The sequence below is a fragment of the Silurus meridionalis genome, chromosome 10 (assembly GCF_014805685.1).
Source record: "Silurus meridionalis isolate SWU-2019-XX chromosome 10, ASM1480568v1, whole genome shotgun sequence".
NCBI lineage: Eukaryota > Metazoa > Chordata > Actinopteri > Siluriformes > Siluridae > Silurus > Silurus meridionalis.
This window is the reverse complement of record NC_060893.1, coordinates 5,757,878-5,781,609: the sequence shown is the minus strand read 5'-3', so window position 1 is coordinate 5,781,609 and position 23,732 is coordinate 5,757,878. Positions and strand designations below refer to the sequence as shown.

Below are 23,732 nucleotides of genomic sequence, written 5' to 3'. Positions count from 1 at the left end.
GTGTGTGTGTGTGTGTGTGTGTGTGTGTGCTAATACGGTTCTTTTGACTAAAGACAATTGCTAACTGATAAAGAAAGTGATTGCTCAAGGATAGTAATAAGTATAGCTTCTTCCTGCAGCATCATTTCAATATATCCATATTTCCAGTTGAAGGTACTGTACATATGAAAGGTCTAGAAAATAAATGCTTACAGTTTAGTTTAGAGCACTCAAAAAAAGTTTTTACCAACACATTTGTCAATTTCTGACATGGATTCCCCTATCCACATTACCTAGAGTGATCCTTAGCTTTTTCATTAGGAACAACAAACATACATTTTTCTTCTTACCCCAGCAGAGCTGTGCTGCAGTGCTTCCAGTGTTATTACTTCATAACAAGCCAACACAGAGCATAATGTAACCTGGAAATAAATAAACACTTTATGTAAGTATATTGGCTTGGTTATTAGAAACTATATACTTTACAAGTGGCGTTCAAGTCAAACCGAGACATTTAATTTTAAGCGTATAAAAAAGGATGCTAGCATGGCAGTAATACACACAGTATTAAGTGGCTATTGTGTCCTATTACTGATAGGTGACACAAATGTCGAGAGCCAGTCCAGAGACTGTTAATAAAGATGGCAGCAGCAGTGTGAGTGCATGAATGGAACAGCGTGTGGTGATAGAGTTTCAAGCACAGTACAGTGATGAAACACTCAGCCGCTCAGAAAAACATTTGAATGGTGTTAACATTTCAAAGATGGCCGTACATCCGTCAGTAACAATTTCGGTTGTTGTGGTTCCACAGCAGTCATTCCTGTGAACATTCAGCACGTGGAACGCCTGATCCTGGACAACATGACTAGAGGAACACAAGAGATCAGAAAGACCTTCAACGAGTTCAACCCTCAAATATTGCGAAACCATTCGGCAACTTGTGCATGATGATCGTTGGTGAACAATCTACATGATCTTCACTCTATTCGCCAGATTTGGCTCCTGCGGACTTTACCCTCTTCTCAAAGATGAAGATCCAGCTGAAAGGTCACCGTTTGACAGCACTTTTGGAGATCCAGCACGAATTGCGAATCGTGCTTGACACGCTTTGAAAAGAAGACTTCCAGGACCCATTCCAGAAGTGGCAGGAACACTGGGAGCGCTGTTTCTCTGTGCTAGGGGACTATTTTAAAAAGGTGATAGGGTATAAACGTAGATAGGGTTCCCTGGTGGTCTAGTGGTTAGGATTCGGCGCTCTCACGGCCTGGGTTTGATTCCTGGTCAGGAAACCAAATCCAGCTATTAGGGTTGCACAAGGCAGTGAACTCTTAGTGCTGGTCCCAACCACGGATAAATGGAGAGGGTTGCATTAGGAAGGGCATCCAGTGTAAAAACGTGCCAAATCAAACATACGAATATGGATGATCTGTTGTGGCGAGCCTTAATGGGAGAAGCCGAAAGAAAGTTTCGTGTATAAACGTAGATAAATAAAGTACTATTTTGTAAACAGAGCTACTCTTAAAACCTTTTGGTACCACCTCGTTTTTGGACCCTTGAAAGTGTTTCAGCAGTGTTGATGAAGTGATGCAGGCTGTCCTAGGATGGTTCAGAAGTACTGACAAATCTTTCTATGGGCATTTCTTTGGGCATTAGTTAAACACTTGGATAAATGTATTAATGAGTATTGGGGGAAAAAAATGCAGTCCTTCACCATTTTATCAACTCAAAAGTCCCGGTTTGACTTAAACGCCCCTCGTACAAAATGTACTGAATGTAATAATTATACAGATCCTGTTCAATGTTGTAATTGCCATGATGGCCTACCCTCCGAAGACAAATGTCCAATACTCCTCCCATGACTGCTCTCCTGGCAATCTACCCTCAGTAACAAATTCCACCTCACAACAGAGCTTCTTGTATTGCCGTGTGCTTCCCTTCTGTAGCTTGGACACAGGTCTAAAAATGTCTTGGATGCGCCCTGCCTCACTCGCCTGTCTGGCTCTGCTGTTTATCCTCACCTGTGAGTATAATGATTGTTTTTTAGCCGACACTTCATATGCAGTTTTTTTTTTACTTTCTGGATTTTGGATTTAAAAAACCCGACAGCATCAGTATGGAATGATGGTTTAGTCTGTAATATAAAGGAATTCTTTGCTTGTGCTGTTCTTTTCCAGTGTTTTTCGAGGTCGACGGTGCAAGTGTGACCGATGGCATATCGAATAAGAGATCAGAGGGTCTTCCAGGTGACGAACACAATATAAGATCCATCCAACACTAACTACTATAAGATCCTCAGAATAAATGTGTAAATATGGGAATTTTTGCTTATGGTTTACTCGTTGCTCACATGGATGAAGTGATGTGTTTTCCGTGTTCCTTATTGATGTGTGTATTGATCTTAAGATTGGCTACGAAGGATTTTCATGGACGAGAGCGACGCCACTAACTTTTTTAAACGCCGTGGCAGAAGAGCATTGAAATCACAAGACGAACTCGACGGTGAGCTTGTTTATGTCACTCAGACAAAACTTTTGTGCATTTGATCACTTTATGAGATTATGTCTAAGTCATAGTTGCTATGTATGGCAAATAAACAGAGATGGCAAAAGTACAAACATCCTTCACTCATGTAGAAGTACAGATACTTATATTTTAAAAGACTCTGGTAAAAGCTGAAGTTCTGACTACACTTTTTTTATTCAAGTTGAAGTAAAGAAGTTTGGGCTCTGACATGTACTTTAATGAAAAGTAGTCATTATTACTACCTGTTTTAGTGTCACGCTGATAACTGAACCTCATGTCATATTAATATATTAATACAAACGAATTTAAAATTTTGTTATCTAATAAATGTATCTAAGCTGAACAACCACCATATAGAACACAAGCGGAGAAAATATGATGGCGATCAGGTGATCAGAAATGTCTCTGTTCTCAGTCATGTTTACATCACTGACTCCTTCTTTCTCATCCATTCTAAACCCCATACTTCTTTTTGCCTTCTGCCTTGCTTGTTGTTAGCTTCGTAGGCTAACCTACATCTGTGGTACATCATAGGAAGGAAATGATACACCTGTGACAGATTGAAAAAGCGGTGCAATGCAAGAAATAGGCTGATGAGCTGAAAACAATGTGCAATGAGAAGAAAAAGATCGATCATATCACCAAATAGATTAAAACTAAAGTAGCGGGTCTGGTTTGAAAATGTAAGAGGTAGAAAGTACAGATATTTGTGTAAAAATTGTAATGAGCGAAAGTAAAAAGTTACAGTACATTAACAAAGTATTTGTACTTCATTACTTCCATTTCTGCAGATAGAAGCAGTACTCTCAATGGCATTAACAAAATAATTTACTATACATTATTAGTATAGTACTACAACCTACATGCTATGGCAATAATAAAAAATATACTCACTGCTTTATTTGACAAATATTGCTGCTTTAAACCATCAAATATTACATATTAATTGAAATAAAGAGAAATGGACCTGAGCATTTTTGTTTTATACAAAAACACAAATGTAAAGAAAAGCAAGGTTTATTCTTTTAGGTTCCCCAGGTGCTGGTGTGGTTGGAATCAGTAAAATGAATGCAGCTTTGGCTTAACACAGAGCTGCGCAGGAGCCACAGGCCATCATGGAGAAGAAATCAGCTTTTTCATCATCCGCTTTTAGCTGCACATTGTGTTTTTGTGTGTGGCCTTATATAACTATTTTTGGGGGTTCAAGTTTAATACAGGGAGTAAATGTGGGAGACCACTGGGATGACTGGTTAAATCAGAGGTCATGTGTCTAATGAACTGGAAGGAATTGTGTGTCATCATGCAAAGTATGAGCAATGTGATGGTCACTGGACATCATTTGACAGTATGTTGGAATGTATGTGATGTCTGTGAGTTGTTATTTTATCTGCTTAAGTATTACAGCTTTGAAGTTAAGAACTGAATGTTATTTGTGTAATTCTAACTTTAACTGCAATAAAACATGCAGGTTTGATCTGGGTTTTAAGCAGAACCCTGATATCATATTTCCACTAACTGCCTTTAAGTCAACACCTCTTTCTTCTTTTATATATGTGGCTTTAAGCTGAGCAGCGACAGAGACTGGCAGCGGATGAAAGAAAGAGAGAATATAACGAGGAGCAGAGGAATGAATTTGAAAATTATGCAGAGGAAGAAAATAATGGTGAATATTGCATTCCTCTAGAAATCTATATCACTTTTAACTTCTCTCTCTCTCTCTCTCTCTCTCTCTCTCTCTCTCTCTCTCTCTCTCTATTTAAGAAAAAATAACAAGGATTTGGCTCTATCTATCTATCTATCTATCTATCTATCTGTCTGTCTGTCTGTCTGTCTGTCTGTCTGTCTGTCTGTCTGTCTGTCTGTCTGTCTGTCTGTCTGTCTGTCTTTGTCTATGTCTGCTAGACATTTCTCTTCAGTCTACCTCTGTCTATCTCACTTATCCTCATTTTCTTCACAGAGCAGGATGAGAGAACTCATGAGAGTACAGAGCAGTGGAGAGAGTTCCACCATGACGGTCTCGATCCTTCCTATGAGTACAACCGGCACACAGTGTAAAAAAGTCAGGGTCAGAAGGAGCATTCTTACTGCAAAATGTGTTAAAAACAACATCACCAGCATGGACTCCATGTTATTGGACAAAAGCTCAGCAGTCCACTTTAAAGCAGATGTTACATATGGTGTGGCTGCAGGTAGAAGAGAAGTAGAAGAAGGTTATAACATGACCTAGAAGGCCCAAGTATTTAAAGCTATGCATCCATTCTTAGCTTAAGCAAATGTTATTGGACATTATTATAAATGTCTTTTACAAACATAGATAAAAGAACCATATATAGTACATTACCTCAATTTTTCAGAGATATTATGAAGATTTAAACAATGCATGGGGTTATGCATGCATGCTACATCATTAGAACATTGATAACTATTATAATCAATAAGCTATTAATAACATTATTCTTACATTACATAATTTCATTATACAGCAGATCTGTTTCTATATATGAGCTGTACACAAATAATATGTGACATTAAGGTGAAGTGATCTTTATTCTTTTAAGCTACATCAGTTAAATAAAAGCAAAAGCAAATTTCTAAAGCCAGATTTTTTGCCACAAAAATATCGACCCGAAAACTGCGCATGGAATGAAGAAAAACAGGGCCTCGGCATGACACCGAGAAAAGCTGCACTTAGCTGCGAAAATTCAAAGCACTTCTATAAAGACTGTGAAGAAACACCTGGCAAAGGAGCATGAGCCTTGTGTTTTCATGTTCCACAGCAAGCACTTGCTGGAATTTTGCATCAAATCACATTTTGGTTATTGATAAAAGCAAAGCAAATATAAAGCACCATATATATTTTTATTATTATTGTAGATGAAATGCTTATTTAAGCAAATGTACTTTTTCTTCACTGTGCTAAGTGAAGATTTACATTGAGGGACAATTTTTTTTTTTTTTATATCATGATATCATTATAATAATAATAATAAAAAAAAAAGAATAACAAAACATAATAAAAATGGTGTACAACAATCCCGAAAACGTTCATACATTAAGATAAAAAAAAAACCCCACTGTTATAAATAAATACATTCGGTGTAATTTATATTTAAAATATACACCCTCTCTGATAACATTTCATAGCAATTATTACTGGAAAATGTCAAATGTTCAAACAAATCACATTAATATACTGTTCATCAGTACCCATACGTACTGAAGAAAGAAAACTGTTACAAGCTGTGATTTAAGTGCAAATAAAAAAAAAACATTGTGTTCTTTTCATGTAGCACAATGCAACACTGCTGAGCAAGTATCAGTTCAAACACGTGACAGGCTGTACAGTAAAACGCTCTGGGAAACTGGGGCTTAGCCATATAAGACGGATTATTCATAATCTAATCGTTTGAGTCAAATTTATTGAAAGATTTCGGACTAAAATACTTACAAAAAAAAAATCATTATTGGCATTTGATTATCTGCGCACTCACGAACCCCAAACACAATTAAACCTTAAAATGCAGGTAAAACCAAGAAAATCGTTGCTATATACAGTCACCTAACTTGACATTTAAACTGAGTGAAAATGGTGCGTCATTTCATTTATTACGATACAAACCGAGGACCGGCTAAAATAAACTACGGACCACAGTAAAGCGACTCTATACAATTGGTACGCTTCTAAAAGCAGCTTCAAATCGTCATTCAAATTCGAATCGCTTCATGAACGAATCCGCCAGGCAAACGCAGTCATGAAATCAGGAACATGTTGCACGGGTTGTCCGGCTGCAGTGCTGATCGAATGAGTGTCTTCCCTCACATCACTGACTTGATTAAACTTCTCAAGGAGGACTTGCACCTTCTGTTACTCTGTTACCGTCATTTAGAACAGTGTGCTACCGACTGGCACAACAAGGATTGAACGAGGTGCACGAAGGTGTTGAGAAGTGACCAAAGAATTGTGAAAAAACAGTAGCCTTCCGTCGGGCTTTAAAAGGAAAATCGGCTTTACTTGGACCCGGTGATGATGGTGGTGACGGTCGAAGGTCGCGTGCATCGCTTTTCAGTCGGCCCCGAGTTCGAGACTCTACGGGAAGCATCTGCACCAGAATAACATCGTTTATAAACCATATCATCATCATTGCAACAAGTGAGAAAGTACAAGGTGGTGCAGGAAATTTCGGAAATAGGACTTGGCAACCCTGGGAACCCTTTTGTCATTTGTTTTAATGGAGCAGAGGTGGGGAGACATCTTTGACATCTTTACTTTCACTCATTAAAATTTATACACAAATATCTGTCTACTTCTTACATTTTCAAAACAGTCTCGTTACTTTAGTTGAAATCTACTTGGTGAAATGTCAATATTCTTTCTTCTCATTGGACTCATCAACCTGTTTCCTGTCATTACACGGCTTTTTAAATCTACCACTGGTGTATCATTTCCTGCCTCTCTCACACCACAGATGAACGCTAGTTTATGAAGAATAACAATGAGCAGGGCAGAAGGTAACAAGAAGTTAACTTCTTGGGTATTTTTGAGTCTGGTTCCTCTCAAGGTTTCTTCCTCATAACATCTAAGGGAGTTTTTCCTTGCCATAGTTGCAATGGATGCTCATCAGGGACAAATACACACCATTCACCTAAACTGTTGATTTCTGTAAAGCTGCTTTGAGACAATGTCTGTTGTGAAAAGCGCTATAGAAATAAACTTGACTTGACTACTGCCCCATTAGAACTAATGGTTCTAAACAAGGTCACATTGGTTCCAAACATTTCCCACCACCCCAGAGTCACTCCTAGTTCAAAAATGTCCTGTTTCCCTGCAACACACTGTACCACCTGGATGTTAACTTACAGTCCTTGTGGTTGATGGAGGACACATCAATAGACTGGCTTTTGACAGGCATGGGTGCTTGGTTCTGGGTCTTGTGCATGGTGTTGTCCATGCTGCTGCCAAGACTGCTGCCCAGCTGCAAGCGCTTCATATGTCGGATCACCGCTGTAGCATTGAACGCTTGCTGTGAAAGAAATGCTGCATATTGTACAGGTTTACAGTAAATGGCCTCGGTCGCTTATAATGAAAGAAAAGAAAAATTACTCACCCTCCATTTGGCTTTCGCAAAGTTCTTTTTCATCTGCCGGCTGACTGACTCATGAATGTTCTTACAAAGAGCCGTGTCTTCAGCTATCCTAAAGGGAAGAAATACAAAAACATCGGCCTTGTGTGCAATATTACTTTGACACCCATTTTTGCCAGTGACTGAGAAATTCTGAGTAAGTCTGTTGTCCATACATAATATTAACAAAAGTATTGGGACGCCTGACTTTTCCAGCCATATTTGTGCATCTCTTAAATGTAATGCAAACTGTTACCACAAATCTCGAGGCACACAGTTGTATGCTGTAGCTGTAAATTTTTCCTTCCCTTAAAGACCCAAACCTGTTCCTTTACATGGGCTAGAGTAGAAGATCTTCAATGGTCTGCTGTAGAGTTCTGACCTCATCCCTAGTGAACACCTTTGGAATGAATTGGAACACTAACTTCACCCCAGGCCTTCTCACCTCACCTACATCAGTACTTGACTTTACTAACACCTATGTGGCTGAATGAGCACGTCTCCATAACCACGCTCTAAAATCAAGACCATCTTCCCAGAAGAGTGAAGGCTATTTAAACAGCAAAGAGCGTTTCTATAAATGTAACAGACATTTTGAACCTTTAATATGCCTTCATTGAGGCATTTGCATAATCTCCTGCCCTTCAGCAGCTCCTAGATAATAATATTTGCAATCATTTGCATTTAAATGAAAAAAGTGAACATCTAGTAAATGTTGTATGCCCTACTCCTTAAAATATAACCATCATACCACAGCTGATTGCTTTTCAATCATTTCAATCATTTCTTTTTCAAGGATTCATTCCAAAACCTCTATAGTAGATATGCCCAAACTAGGGCCCAAAGGGGGAAAAGTTGACCCATGGTGGCCTTTCATTTGGCCACCATACCATATATGAGAAGAGGCAAACTATAAAATCAGACTTTTAGAAAAACTTCGGGAAAATTAAGGTCCAACTTCATGTCTAATATTGTCACTGTGTCACTGAATATTGCACTAAAAGTTTCACTAAACTAGAATTTAAAAAATAAATTTGCAAAAGCAGATTGAAAAGCAATGTTTTTTGATGTATTTTTTATTTATTTAAATATTAAATCATACGGTGCATCCAGAAAAATATTTACAGTGCGTTTTTTTGTTAACAAATTGTGTTGTTACAACCTTATTCCACAGTGGATTATTTTAATTATTTTCCTCAAAATTCTACAAACAATACCCCATTATAACAAGGTGAAATATGTTTACTTAGTCAGGGAGGTGACCAAGAACCTGATGGTCACTCTGAAAGAGCTCCAGCATTTCTCTGTGGAGAGAAGAGAAGCTTCCAGAAGAAATACCATCTTTGCAGCACTCCACCAATCAGGCCTGTATGGTCAAGGGGCCAGACGGAAGCCACTACTCAGTAAAAGGCACATGACAGCCTTCCTGAAGTTTGCCAAAAGGCACCTGAAACAAAAATTGAACTTTTTGGCCTGAATGCCAAGCATCATGTCTAGAGGAAACCAGGCACCGCTCATCACCTGCGAGGTGCCATCCCTACAGTGAAGCATGGTGGAGGCAGCATCATGCTGTGGGGATGTTTAGTCAGAATTGAGGGAAAGATGAATGCAGCAATGAACAGAGACGACTACAGGAAAACTCTGTAAATGTTCTTGAGTGGCTCAGCAAGAGCCCTGACTTGAACTCGATTGGAGAGGTCTGTGCACTGACACTTCCCACAATACTTTTGTACATACGATTGTTTTTTTTGTTTTTTTTAACAAATGTACAAAGATTTAAATTTTAATCCATATTGGAATCAGGCTGTAACATAAAGAAGCTGTGTGAATACTTTTTCTGGAATTATTGGGGCGCTCAGTGGATAAGGCTCTGAGTTACTGATTGAAAGGTCAAGCCCTGGTATCTCCAAGCCGCCGCTCCTGGGCCTTTAAACAAGGCCTTTAACCCTCTGTGCTCCACGGGGACTGACTGACTCTACGCTCTGACCCCAGCTTCTGAACATCGCTGGGATATCCGAAGAAAGAATCTCACTAAGCTGTAAAAGTACATGTGACAAGTAAATGTATCTATATCATTTTAGTCTAAATACACCTACAACATATTGTCGTGTTGTTGCTGTGCACTAACCAGGGATGCCGGAGAGCCTCGTCACACGTGAACCTCTTCTCTGGATCCTTCTGCATCAGATTACTGATGAAATCTTTAGCTGCTTGACAACAGGATACTTTATAATGGATACTTACACACACACACACACACACACACTCACACACAAATAAGAATTTTAATGATAGACAAAGTTTATAAACTACACCTCACCTGAGTCTGAGATATCATCCCAATAAGGTGAATCGAATTCATACTCAGCTTTAAGGATCTGCTCGAATAGTTTGGAATCGTTCTCATCGTAAAAAGGAGGATAGCCACATAACCTGTAACACAAAAAACACCAAGCTGCCAGTGTTCTAAGGTTATTCCATTTTTTGATAAAAAAAGGAGGCTTTAATGGATATACTTACAATATGTAAGAAATAACTCCGATAGACCAACAGTCTACGGCTTTACTGTACGGCTTCTGCGCCAGGACCTCTGGAGCTAGTAAGAGTGATGAAGAAGAAACAATATTCAACATCCAAATGCCAGTGAACACGTACAGTGCGAGTGACTACTGAAATATCTGGCTGCATACTGCCACCTAGTGGCATTTTCTTTCTTTTTTTCTTTTTTTTTCTTCAAGAAGTAAAACAGCAGGTATGAGCAGAATGGGTACAAGCTAGAACTAAGTTTTAGAAATCTCACCAACATATCCCGGAGTCCCACAGGCGGTGGACATGATGTCATTTGCAGCTCCCTCCATCTTCGACAATCCGAAGTCACTGATCATTATTTTTGACTCATCACGAGGGTTAAAATATAACAGATTCTCGGGCTGACGGAGAGAAAAACAGAATGATGGACTGATTCAAAATTCTCTTGTGATTTCATCTTCACATATTCTTTCACAAACTAATTCCTTTACGAACCTTCAGGTCTCTGTGGACGATGCCCAGTGAGTGCAGGTAGTTGACAGCATCCAGAACTTGTTTGATCAAGGCGCTGGCATCTTTCTCAGTGTAGAAGCCCTTCTCCACAATCCGATCAAACAGTTCTCCTCCAGACACACTGGGAAAAAAAAGACAAAGAAAGCAGATTTATTCCTTCTACTATAAATACAACAGAGCTCAATACAATGTTCTGTTCAGTGTTTGGTTGTAAAGTACTGCATGTACTACTTTTAAATATATTTTGTGTAGGAAGTGACCCCTTTTATGCTCTTTAGTATAAAGTAATCAGTATTCTGATTGGTTTTGCAATTTATTCTTCAAGAGTAAAGAGTAAAGCTGGTCTTATTTTGTCCTGTGAGAGGAACGCTTCTTTCTCTTAAGACTGAGCAATAAGTGGCCACTTTCATTATGCTCACAGCTGCATGATGAGGTACAGATGGTCTGTGCTTTCATAGATGTCCTCAAGTGCAACAATGTTCTCATGCTTGATCCTGAGGAAAGAAAAACAAACAATCAACTTATGTTATTTTATATGTATGCTTAATATGCATATACTGTACATATTAGGGATGTACATCGCCATAACTTAGGCCGATGTGATACTTAGGCTAACAATAGGATACATTAAAGATACATATGTAGCAGCTACCAATGCGATGCGATTCACCCCATCATGATGCAGTGTGATCAGATTTAGATTCGATTCAACACAATGCGATTCGATGCAATACAATGAAATAAAAAAATATGATGAGTTCAGTGTGGTACCGCTTTTATTTCTTTGGTTCAGACAGAGGGCAAATCACAAATTATCTTAAGTGCCTTTCAACTTCAAACGGATGGCCCTTTCACAAACAGGCCTTTGTAGTGCATAATAAAAGAGAAAAAAAGTTTAAATTAAAACAGATGTTTTCCTGTTCTGTCTAAAGGAAGTTACAGCTCTACCTCTGCCATGTTAATCTGTATTCTATGTGGCTCTCAGGACAAACCTCGGTCTCTAGTGTTGTGATACGTCATAATAACGTAGCAGCAGTGCTGCTTGAGAAACAGTTTAGCGAGGAGGAATCAATCTACCTATAAAATATTGGTCACAAATTACTGGTAATTTCCTAAATAATAAGAGTATAAAGCATCTTCTACTAATTATATATAAATAAATCAGTTTTTACTGATGCAAATGTGTTAAAACAGATGCATTGCGATACAAATGTAAACCTTTATAAATTCATGCATCACATCTTCTTCAACATTTCTGTGAATCTTACCATCCCTAGTATATATGCATGCTTTCAGAATATCAAGGTAAAGATTTGCAGTGTACTAAAGGATTGCTTCCATACTGATATAAAGACAGAGTCACAAGTCATAAGACAGAAATGACGTAAACGTTTGTTGACATAAGGTTCGTTGGGAAACGTTCTGGACTGTTAGCATGTCATGACAAACAAAAGGTCACAGCACCACTATTATGAGCCGCTGATTTACCAGGAGCAGACTAAGTTACAAAATCGGGATTTATGATATAATAACAATCGGCAAATAAAATTGCACTATATGGACAAGTGTATTGGGGGACTTGACTTTTCCAGCCATGTGTAATTTGCAATGAATGGACATCCAGTGCCACCAAGATAAGAACGGGTTCCTTTTTGAGTTTGATTCCTCTCAAGGTTTCTTCATCATACCATCTTAGAGAGTTCTTGCCAGAGTCTCCACTGGTTTGCTCATCAGGGATAAGCAATTATAGAAAAACCACTTATATGCAATAATCGAACACATTCTCTTATATAACCTTATTACCGATTTATCTGTGTAACGCTGCTTTGAGACGATGTCCATTGTAAAATGCGCTATACAAATACAATTCAATAGAATTTAGTTGAAGTGTGATTCTTCTCCAAAATGTTACTACAAAGTTGAAGTCACACAATTGTATAGGACGTCTTTGGTTATGAGGTGGTTGCATAAAATTTTTTCTTCACTTGAACTAGGAAACCCAAACCTGTTCCAGCATGACAATGCCTCCTCACCTCACCTACATCAGTGCCTGACTTTACACTCTTGTGGCTGAATGAGCAAAATTCTCCACATAGACGCTTTAAAATCTAGTAGAACTTCTTCCCCAAAAAGTGGAAGGACTAAATGTGAAATGGGATGTACCGAAAGCACATACCAACCATATGTCCAGGTGTCCAAAAACCTTTTCGTTCATATAGTGTATATATGATTTATAATATAGGTTTTAAGCCAAAAAGGCCACAGAATCACCATTTTTTTAGGTATTTGGTCACAACACGGCACATTCAACACACACATCTCAGACAACATGACGCAATTTTTGTTCTAATACCCAAATAATACACTTCAACTAGAAGTGTTAGGCTCAGTTGTAATGTACATTACAATGGAAGTAGAAATAGCAGCTTCAGTTGATGTAGAGCATAATTACATTATAGCAATTATATAAGTTAATGACAGTTTAGAAATGAGTTTATTAAAGGGACTGCACATGTAGGACATTTTGGAGACAAGGTGAGGGAGGTGAGATTGAGATGGTTTGGACATGTGCAGAGGAGGGACATGGGGTATATCAGGAGGAGAATGCTGAGGATGGAGCCACCAGGAAGGAGGAAAAGTAGAAGACCAAGGAAGCCGAAAGAAGAAGAAGAAGAAGATATAAGTTAATGACAGTATTAATATATAACGTACTTAATAAATAGGAATTAAAATCTTAACAATAATAATAATATGGATAGTAAATTTAGCCTTTATAAATGCTGGTTAAAAATGGTTATTTTTTTTGTTATTAATTGCATATGCAGATGTCATGTAGCTTTATAAACACTACAACACCTTGATTAGATCACACATAGTTTCTTTAAAGTGATGATGGCTAATTTAGTAAATGGCTTATGCCAAAACCTGAGGTAACATTAGAGATTTTTTTGTGACTTTGTCTTTACATATAACAGAAAGGAAGATAAAACAGATCTTTGTCTTACAAAATGTTATTATTTAACACATACATGGCACTCAGAAAGCCTATAATAGATGTACCCGGTGCTTCACTAACGTAAATGCACTTTAGATTACTACTTCAGCTTGAAGAAGGTAAAATAATTCCTTTGACATTTCATATTGTATTTTGTAATAGTTTTTTACCAGCAGCAGGACAGATGACTGGGACACCTCATAGACGTTTTCTCGATACATTATAAATGTGTTGTTTGTGAAGAGAAAAAAAACGTAATATATTAACGTTCAACACGACAGATGTGATGTGACCTATAATAGCATAATGGAATGGTGTTCTGTCATCTTATTAGATTTGTTTGTAAGTAAATGTTTTGATTTCAATATCAATAAATATGAAGAAAAAAAAAAAACGTCATTTCGATAGTAATAATGCTCTTTAAATTGGCGATGTATCTCTTGAAAAGTAATGCTCATTTGTCTGTATGGTGAATAACAAACTAATAAACTAATCTAGCATTAGAAGGCATAATAAGTCCATTTTAAATTATAATAAAATCTAAAATAATAATACTGGTAGCCATTCTGGCACATGTCATTTCTGCAGATTGGCCCCCAATTAAAAAAGAAAATATTATGTGGCCCTCACAGAAAATCGTTTGGGGAATCCTGAAATATACTAAAACTTGCCCTTTTAGTAGTAGTCTGAGCTACTGTTGAAAAGCACGTATGAGCATGTATTTACAATAAAGGCGAAGTGAAAAAACAAGCCCTGGGACGTGCAGCAAGGTCGATCGTGGTGGTCTGTTCCTACAGTTTAGTTCTCTAAACAAATTGTTCGATTGAATAAGAACTGGGATCGATTCAAACATAATCTCTGTGGTAACATCCAAGGTACAATTTTAGAAAATCAAGCTCCAAAGGGGGCTAAAATCCCGGTGGCTTTTCTTTCTCAGGCACAGTAGATCACACACAGCTGGAGTTGTTTGAAAGTTACCTGAGGAGCTCTTTTACCACACAGCATGTGTTTGTTGTTGTATACAGGCGCTATCAGGCACTTTACAGGTGCGGAGGATTCCCATTTTCGAACTCCTTGACAGGGTGTAATCATGTGCACTCTATCTTGTAACTACGGCTGCAAACGATATGCAACGCACTGATCAAGTCCAGTATATTATTACTATACCAATACAAATTATTACTCGCAAAATATTTCAATCAGATGAAATTTCTGAGAGTTCAAAAATAGCCTTTTTTCGTAGATAGCCGTACGTATACTATTCTTCATGCATAAGCTTTCTCACAAAAAAACTCAACAAAACCAGGTTAGCTTTGATTGCTGATGCATTGTAGCCCTACAGCACTACATGCACCCGGTTCTGAGCAGCTGTCTGCATTAGGCCTCTCGTCTTCATCATAACCAGCCCTGCTCCACTTTTACCATGACAACCATCAGGTTGGACTCAGGCGCAAACGTGTGTGGAATAGCGAGGTCTGCAGAGGAGGCAGCATGACTCATTGCTGAGGGAGGGAAATTGGCTGGAGGTTCGCAAAAAAAAGGGAAAGAAATAACATTTACTTTGGTGCGGTGTTGTAAAACTACAGCGCTACATGCACACAGTGATATGCAGCTGATTAAAACACAAAAGCTACCAGCTAGTCGCATATTGCTATAAAGTGTACAGTAATTCACATGGTCACTATTAATGGGAGGTGGAGGTGGGTGTGGGGGATGGCCTGACTCATCTCTCGGTCTTAGAGGAGAATGGAGGCGAGAGAGAGCCAATCCAATTATCTCTTCCATTCTGCTTTTGTTGAATTACATGCTAGGGTTTTTACCTGTTTGGCCGTGTTTTGTTAAATATTGTTCACACGCATCACACCAGGATTTCCCTGTGAATTTCCTTATTCTCCCATGTAGACGTGTTTATACAGTATCTTCAGCAATACCTATAGAATACCTACTTCCTTAGCACGGCGATTTCGTTTTCGATACTGCTCTCTTTCCCTCGTAGAGCTTTCTTTGGGATGCACTTGACCGCATACATCTTCCCCGTGGCCCTCTCCTGAGCAAGAACCACTTCAGAGAAAGCGCCACTGAGAAAAAAAGAAGCAGAGAGACAAAACACACTTTGTGTTTCAAAATAGACAGGCGATGTTGTGACTGATACACACTGTTCAAAGTTCTTTTGTGTTCATGTTCTAGCAGTTCAGAAACTTTCGATATGGTCGTAGTTACTGTGTGTGTGTGTGTGTGTGTGTGTGTGTTCAGTTGTTCACATGTTCTTAAGTCATCTGCAGTGTACAGTACTATAGCTAAGCCTTCCATGGGGACTGAAAATCCTCAGTAATCCCTCACACCACGCTCAGAAAACATGCGCGCCCAACACACCCGATCAGCGCAAGGTCACAGGAGGGCAGATCAGACCTCACTGAAGGCCACGGCTCTGTTCACTCGTGTGTGTTGTATGTCATGACGCCAGCAAGGCTGTAATTCTTAACGGTTTAAATGCAATTTTCCTGGATTAATTAAGCACCGTTTTATCGATACTGCGTTGAACGGGCACATGAGACACAGATACGTATGCAGTATAAGTGACCATTGTGATATAAAACAAAAAAATGGAAGAGAAAAAAAACAACTAATTACAACTCAAGCTATTGTAAATTGTATATTAAAGAAGAGAAAATCTTAATGGGGTGTATACTATATTCTTTATAGTTTATAGAAAAAAATAATTAATTTCAGCATGGTAATCCTGATTCGTTTATGATTATCTTGTAACAGCAACCTAAAGAACATGTACACATGCTCCTTCTCTGAAGGATTTTAAGAGCTCAGCAGGTCAACAATAGCTGACCTTTTACCAGTACAGGAGATGCAGTCAGACAGATTAGAGGGGACATTTTGCAGCTTTGCTCAGAAGCCACAAGCTTCGAATCTGACTTTAGTTTACATGGTAGTTGGATATACAGTAGTGTAAGGTACTCTGGATAACTAGTGAGTACAACAGTGTAAGTTTACTGGTAATTTAACTGTCTGAGAAATGATTATATAAAATAAAAGAATAATGAATTATTAAAGAAAGAAAATAATTACATTTTATATATTTAAATATAAATCATTTAACGTTATGCATATGATTATACACTGCAATACAGAGTCCTATACCAAGTATAAATAAAAGCTGTCTGGTTCGAGATATTATCGTTTGACAGGATGTGTTTATTGAATAGTCTCAGATCTATAAATAAGATAAATGTAACTTGCTCTAGATTTGGGTGTCTACCAAATGCCAGACAATGTGTGTTCTAACTTAGTAAATGGTTGCTGATATGTAAATGGTGTACTCACTTTTGTGAGATACTATAGTTATTTACACTTTTATTGATGATATGGTAATGTACACTACATTGCCAAAAGTTTGAAGACATGGTTATATGTATGGTTCCACATTTAGTCCCAAATTACTATTATAATTTCCTCCACTCATCTGGAAAGATGTTCCACTAGATTTTGGAGTGTGCTTGTGGACATTTGTGTTCAGCCACAAGGGTGAAAACAAATGTCCACAATGTCATCCACAGTAGGGATGAGAGCAGAGCTCTATAGTAGACCACTCAAGATCTTCCTCACCAAACCATGTAAACTATATCTTCATGGAGTTTGCTTTGTGCACAGGGGCATTGCTATGCTGGAACAGGTTTGGGTTTCCAAGTTCAGAATTGTATTATACCGCATCCTATACAATGAGCGTCTCCAGTTTTGTGGTAACAGTTTGGAAAAGAACCACATATGGCAAGAAAGGTCAGGTGTCCCAATACTTTTGTCCATATAGTGTATGATCAAATTTAACCATAATACTGCACAATCTTTACAAAAGGTGTTATTGAAATTTGCATTAGCTGTATAACTGGCAAGAGCACAATTGTTTTAAGTCAGTTTCTTAGGGCTCAAGCTACATTCAAAGCATCAGCATTTTTCATAATTTATTTCAATTGTTTATTACAACGCATTGTGATTTATCATCAGAAATGCACAAGTAAACATTGCATTACTCAGTGGGATCTGAAAAAAAGAAACGCAAGAGTAAATACTATTTATACAATACTGTAAAGAATAATATTATTTTGATTATTCTCTGTACTCCCTTTCTGTTTTACCACTTACTAGATACACTATATGAACAAAGTTTGTGGACACCTGACCATAAGATTCGTACATGCTTTTTGAAGAGCCCATTTCACATTTAGTCCCCATTTGCTGTAATAATAACCTTCACTCTTCTGGGAAGATGTTCCACTAGATTTTGGAGTGTGGTTGTGGACATTTTTGCTCATTCAGCCTTAACAGTGTTTTTTAAAGTCAGGTGAGTGAGTTTGGGTTGAAGTCAGAGCTTTATAGCAGGCCACTCAAGATTTTTCACTTCAACTGACATAAAGCGTATCTTCATGGAGCTGGTTTGGGTCTCCTAGTTCAAGTAAAGGTCAAATGTAATGCTACCACCATCCAAAGACTTCTTATACAATCGTGTGGCTCTAACTTTGTGGAAACAGTTTGTGGAAGGACCACATATGGCTGGAAAAGTCCGGGGTCCCAATACTTTTGTCCATATAAAGTCACACTGTCTCCGCCTCCTTGGAATGCTACGTATGCATCCTCCATATTCTATTGCTGTTTTTGTCATTTCATCTCAATTTCATTTGTAAATTCTATTTTATGGTCAATTATGTTTTATTCCTTTGTTATAGTTTTATTTGCATTGTACATTTTTATTCAAAAATTTGAACAAAAAAAACATTTCATAACAAAAAAAACAAAACATTATATCAAACTTTATATCAGGGAAGTGTGCATTGGATTGAGAATAGATTTTTGATGAGTCACCATTGCAGGGACTGAATCATCTATTTTTGACGACTTAACAACATGCTACCACATTTTAATTTGGAGAAGATGAGCGTTCAGATTCACTTATCGCACAAAAGTATTGGGACACTTGGCTTTTCCAGCTATATTTCATTCTTCCCAAAACTGTTACCACAAAGTTAGAGGCATGCAATTGTAGAGGATGTCACTGGATGTGGCAGCATTACATTTTCCTTGAACTAGGAGACTCAAACTCGCTTCCGCATGACAATGTCATTGTGCACAAAGCCAGCTCAATGAACATATGGTTGAAATGGGTTGCAGAGCAATATCTTGAGTCGAGCAGTGGCCTCAACCCTAATGAACACCATTGGGATGAACTGGAATGCTAACCTCCTCAAAAAACATCAGTACCTGACTTTACAAAGGTCCTTATGGCTGAATAAACACAAATCTCCAAAAGCACACTCCAAAATCTAGTGGAACATCTTCCCAGAAGAGTGTCGGAATGTTCTTATAACATTGATTGGGCACCAAAAAGTAGAATGGGATGTTCAAAAATACGATATAGTATATAAGCAAGCAACCAGTAAATCTTTTGTAACATCAGCAGGTCAGTATTTTGCATTGCTAGTCAATGATCAGACCGGAGCATCTTATGCAGGACGCATTAACGAAGTCTTATATAAGAGATGGGACAGGAAATCCTCAGGGCGTAATCCCGAGTTCAATCCCGAGTACTTTATGTAACTCGGCGCCCAGTTTTACAGAGGCTAATCTGACTTTTTAAACAAAAAGTTATGTATGTGGGTTTTTTAAGGATCTGAAAGGGAGGAAGAGAACTTTAATTATAGACCTCACAGATATAAAGCCTCTCATGCATCAGCACGATTCTGATCCACACTGGAGGCGGCGGTACTGTAGACGAGAGGGGGTGGTGCAGTCGGACGCCAGTGGGTGAATGGCGCATGGTGATTCATAACTTGAAGACTCAATTAGCAATCAATGAGGTGGTGATTTTCTGAAAAGGTTTTCATTCAAGGCTTTATAACCAGAGCATAAGCAAAGCAAAATACAAAAAAAATACTGTCCATGACTAATTTTGCAAAATAATGCAGGCCAACCTGTCTATTTCAGCCTTGTGTTAATGCATAATCACAACACGTATTCATATAAATGCAAGAGATTTAATGTTTCTACATTAAGAAGCCCACAATTTTTGCCAAAGTGAACCACATTCCTTCTGTGATACTTTTTCAAAGAATTATGCAATAGTCTTATTTTTGTAAGTATGAGGAGTCTGTATTTGGAATAAAGCCAGAAAAGCTCAGGTTGAAAACCATGTGCATGTGCATTAGAGGGACTGCTAGATACTGGATAAAATGTCCAGACAACTAAAAAGAACAGAAGTGAGGTGTCAGTTAGGTCACCATCAATAAATGTCTGTTCTCCATTAAACCAAGCAGTGCATTACCTTTCATAACACACTTAGTATTAGCATAGATTCAAACCATAGTCTCGGCTCATTACTTTTTTTTTTTTTTTTTTTAGCAGGCCATCTACGAATGCATACAGACACTACATGGCCAAATCTTTTTAGACATCTAAGCATGACACCCCGATCTGTCCCTGAACATCCCATTTGCATGGACTTTGGTGCTAAAACAGATTGCACTTTTTGAAAGAAAAAGATTTTCCACGTGAGGATTTGTGTTCATTCAGCCGCAAGAGAATGATCTCTAAGCAGGCATGGTGTATCTTCTTAATTCCAGATCATTCCAAAAGTATTCACTGGGAATGTGGTGTGTGTAGGACACTCGTATTCATCCACCCCACACTTTAATACATCATGTCTTCATGTACCTCACAAGTCTCAATTCAGTTTTATTTGTATAGCGCTTTAAACAATGGAAATATGGTTCATATGGTTATTATGAAGGTGTGGAATGTATACATTTAGTGCCAATATATACTATATATATATGTGTGTGTGTGTTCCTTATAAGTTTATCCCTAATTAGTGAGAGACTCAAAAGGGAACTCATCTGTATCTGGGTGGCACCGAATGTCCATTCATTATAGGCTATTTCTCATACTTCCATTGACCAGAAATTGTTTTACACCATACAAACACATGAATATACAATCATGCGGTTCAAGTTCAAAGCAACAATCTGGGAACACACTACAAATCGGTGTGACAATCAGGTGTCCACATGTTTCTAAGTCTGTCCAAACCGGGACCAACCAAAATGAAAGAATGGAGGAATTTTGTCTTTGAAAAAAAAGTGATCTCAGGCTTCAATCATAACCCGATTGTTTGCTGTAGGATGTTCGGTTTCATCTGGATAATGACCAGAATAGCACAAAGGACTTGTGTGCTCAGATTGAGCTCTCAAAGCATTAATTAAGAATGAAGCACCAATTACTTGTGTATAGTGGAAGCTCAAAGAGCATCTTCCAAGAAACAATGTGAATACACCATTGAGAAAAAAAAAGGGTCCTGGCATGGGATAAGTGCTGGCATTCCTCAAGTGTGCAATCAGCCTCTGTCTATTAACGCATGACGTAATAGTTAGCTCTTCTTGGTGTGTGATGCATAATAATAATAAAAAATAATAATAATCCTATAGGAAAACAGCTGAACTTGCTTACAGAATTAGGAATGGACTGTGTGTGTGTGTGTGTGTGTGTGTGTGTGTGTGTGTGTGTGGAAATGGAAGGAGATTGCAGACAGCATTGATCTACTCACGTCCCGAGGATCTCCTTCAACTCGAAGATCTTCTTGATGTCATCGACTTGCTTCTTCCACGAGCCCTTTGCCGAGTCTTCGTTACCTTTGGCCATTGGATCAACCAACCAACCCAACCGTGCGTAAATAAACAACCAGGTTACCAAGTGGAAACGCAGCCGCGGTGTTATTAATGACCCACAAGGACACGATTCTGTCAATGCACGTCTAAGAGTGCGTGCGCGTGTGTGTGTGTCCGTGTCCCCGCGTGCTTATGTGCGTCTCAGCTGATTTACGCAGAGCCGCAAACCTTGCACTAATCCACAGGACTGCTGCAGCTCACGCCTGTTTTTTTTATCCCCCACTCTCTCTAACTGTCTCCATCATCCATCCAGTGCATGTGCACGTGAAAAAACCCCACTCACCCCCACCCCCCACACACACTTCATTACCAAGGAACTGCAGTCTATCTGAAGAAGATCAATGAGATCAAAGGCGCACAGAAACGTGCAAGACGCATCATCATGCTTTAATATGCGTCCATACACAAAAGCAGTGCATTGGGAAAACAAACCAAAGCTTAGGACAGGAAAGAAGGAGATGTTGAGAAAATGAGACTAAACACGTTTAATGACAACACAGATTCTTGTGAATGATAGTGTGGAGGATATGGAGGAAAAATTGAGCAGGCAGGAAGGGAGGAGGGGGAAAAGAACTGGAGTGTAAAAGATGATTAAAGCTATGTATAAGTGCATGCAAACACTTTCCCCCATAGGAATTTATAGAAGATCAACGCCCAAAAACTGCTAAATATTTAGGGTTTAATGGTCTTCAAAACAATCCATTTCCTCAATTGCTTTTGCTGCAAGGGTCTTACAAAATACTTCAGAGAATTGATCCTGCTAAGCATGTTTTGGAAAGATTTAAGATGAATATTGTGCTAAAAAAAAAAAAAAAAATTTTACTTTTTTTTATTTTTGTATTTACTCAATATTATTTTGGGAGGATATGGAATTCTATAATAGAAAAATGGAATGTGGGATAGAAATATGTGTATCTGATTTGCTGTTTTATACAGAACATGAACATTTGCATTGTGAACAACATATATATTTGTTTATTTTATTGGGAAAAATTTCATAGGGGGCTCAATGTAGACCAAAACACTTCCCATTATATTAATGACTTCAAATTGTATTTAAATCTCTTGGGGGAAAAATATTTAAAAAAATAAGCACTGAAAACATGTAATGCTCTGAAAGCATTGAAATTGTACAAATGTAATTTTCTTGTTTTCTTTTTCTTGGAAGTTAGTGTTAATTTGACATGATTATGTAATACATCTTGTTCTTTTGGCATTTAATTAATAAAAACGAGAGAAACTGGGACTTTATAGTTTTCATGTACTCAAAAATCAAACCATTATAATGAACCCAATTTGTGTTTGATGTTAAAATCAACACAACTGTGTTCATAACATTTTTTCAACTCTTCATCAGCTGTTCAAAGCTCATCAATGGTAAAAAATTGAATGAAATCCGAGAGAAAAGACTTCAGCTTCTAATTTCCACATTTTGACTAATGATTTTTCTGTAAAAACACTTCCTATTTTACCATTTTTGTCCTTTTTTTTTTACACCATATTGTCAAATGTTCATGGACTTCTATTAAGTTCCACTTACACATTTTTTCAGACTTTATAAGTATTGCTTTATGCCCAGGGATTATTGCCATGCCAGACACCCCCCGAGTCCTAAAAGTGGTTCACTGGGTGGACAGGAAAGCTAGTGATAGGGTTGCCAGATTGGGCTTGTTAAAAATTAAATTCAATGGCAGCAAAATGTCTTGCTTTGTACACACAGACAGACACAGACACACAGACAGACACAGACACACAGACAGACACACACAGACACACACAGACACACACACACACAGACACACACACACAGACACACACACCTTTCTTTACTCAGATATTTAATAATAATTATTATATTAAAAAAAACACACCAAAATCCACCCTGATGCACACATGCAGCAATTAAATCCATCCATGTGGAAACATAGCAAAAGCTTTACCTTACCTTAAAAAAAAAAAAAAAATGTATTACTAATTTAATTATTTACATTAAAAGATTTACAAAAATATTTTGTCTTCATGTTCTATGTTAAGTTTGGTTTCAATAATAATGAACCTGCATTTGCATAAAGCATCCATATTTGTCCATGCGCATGTAGATTAGAGTATTAAAAACTTTGAAAGCATTGAAGGTACATTTGGAACAGATAAAAATGTACGATTAAGTTGCAATTAATCACGAATTAACTCATGACAATCATGGGAATAATCCAGATTTAACATTTTAATTGACTGACAGCCCCAATATAAATATATATAGTTTAGCCTCGATACTCGTGACCTTGACACTCGCGACCTCGATAGTTCACGAGTTTTCATTTGGAACCTGACTGAGAGTAACTCGCGAAA

At 37.9% G+C, this 23,732-nt stretch overlaps 2 protein-coding genes across 2 annotated transcripts; one reads left to right on the top strand and one right to left on the bottom strand.

The window, feature by feature from the left end:
• The first annotated feature begins 1,894 nt into the window (after positions 1-1,894).
• ucmab (upper zone of growth plate and cartilage matrix associated b) lies at positions 1,895-6,148 on the top strand. The gene is made up of 5 exons (XM_046860119.1): positions 1,895-1,999; positions 2,154-2,222; positions 2,383-2,478; positions 4,067-4,165; positions 4,460-6,148. Exons 1-5 carry the CDS (start codon positions 1,942-1,944, stop codon positions 4,555-4,557), a joined length of 420 nt encoding a protein of 139 aa, XP_046716075.1. The 5' UTR covers positions 1,895-1,941; the 3' UTR covers positions 4,558-6,148.
• camk1db (calcium/calmodulin-dependent protein kinase 1Db) lies at positions 5,343-21,753 on the bottom strand. Its single transcript, XM_046860118.1, has 11 exons — positions 21,263-21,753; positions 15,606-15,737; positions 11,084-11,158; positions 10,647-10,785; positions 10,423-10,552; positions 10,143-10,218; positions 9,943-10,055; positions 9,751-9,829; positions 7,608-7,695; positions 7,361-7,523; positions 5,343-6,602 (listed from the first exon to the last, which is right to left on the bottom strand). The coding sequence occupies exons 1-11, from the start codon at positions 21,355-21,357 to the stop codon at positions 6,511-6,513; spliced, it is 1,182 nt and encodes a 393-aa protein (XP_046716074.1). The 5' UTR covers positions 21,358-21,753; the 3' UTR covers positions 5,343-6,510.
• Positions 21,754-23,732: the final 1,979 nt, after the last annotated feature.

What these genes read in the sequence shown, in the direction of transcription:
- ucmab (XM_046860119.1), top strand. Translation starts at nt 1,942, where the DNA reads ATGTCTTGGATGCGCCCTGCCTCACTCGCCTGTCTGGCTCTGCTGTTT. An exon ending in GAGATCAGAGGGTCTTCCAG is followed by an intron (nt 2,223 to 2,382) that starts GTGACGAACACA and finishes ATTGATCTTAAG; the next exon opens with ATTGGCTACGAAGGATTTTC. An exon ending in ATCACAAGACGAACTCGACG is followed by an intron (nt 2,479 to 4,066) that starts GTGAGCTTGTTT and finishes TGTGGCTTTAAG; the next exon opens with CTGAGCAGCGACAGAGACTG.
- camk1db (XM_046860118.1), bottom strand. Translation starts at nt 21,357, where the DNA reads ATGGCCAAAGGTAACGAAGACTCGGCAAAGGGCTCGTGGAAGAAGCAA. An exon ending in TTGAAGGAGATCCTCGGGAC is followed by an intron (nt 15,738 to 21,262) that starts GTGAGTAGATCA and finishes TTTTTTTCTCAG; the next exon opens with TGGCGCTTTCTCTGAAGTGG. An exon ending in TCGTCCACAGAGACCTGAAG is followed by an intron (nt 10,553 to 10,646) that starts GTTCGTAAAGGA and finishes TCTCTCCGTCAG; the next exon opens with CCCGAGAATCTGTTATATTT.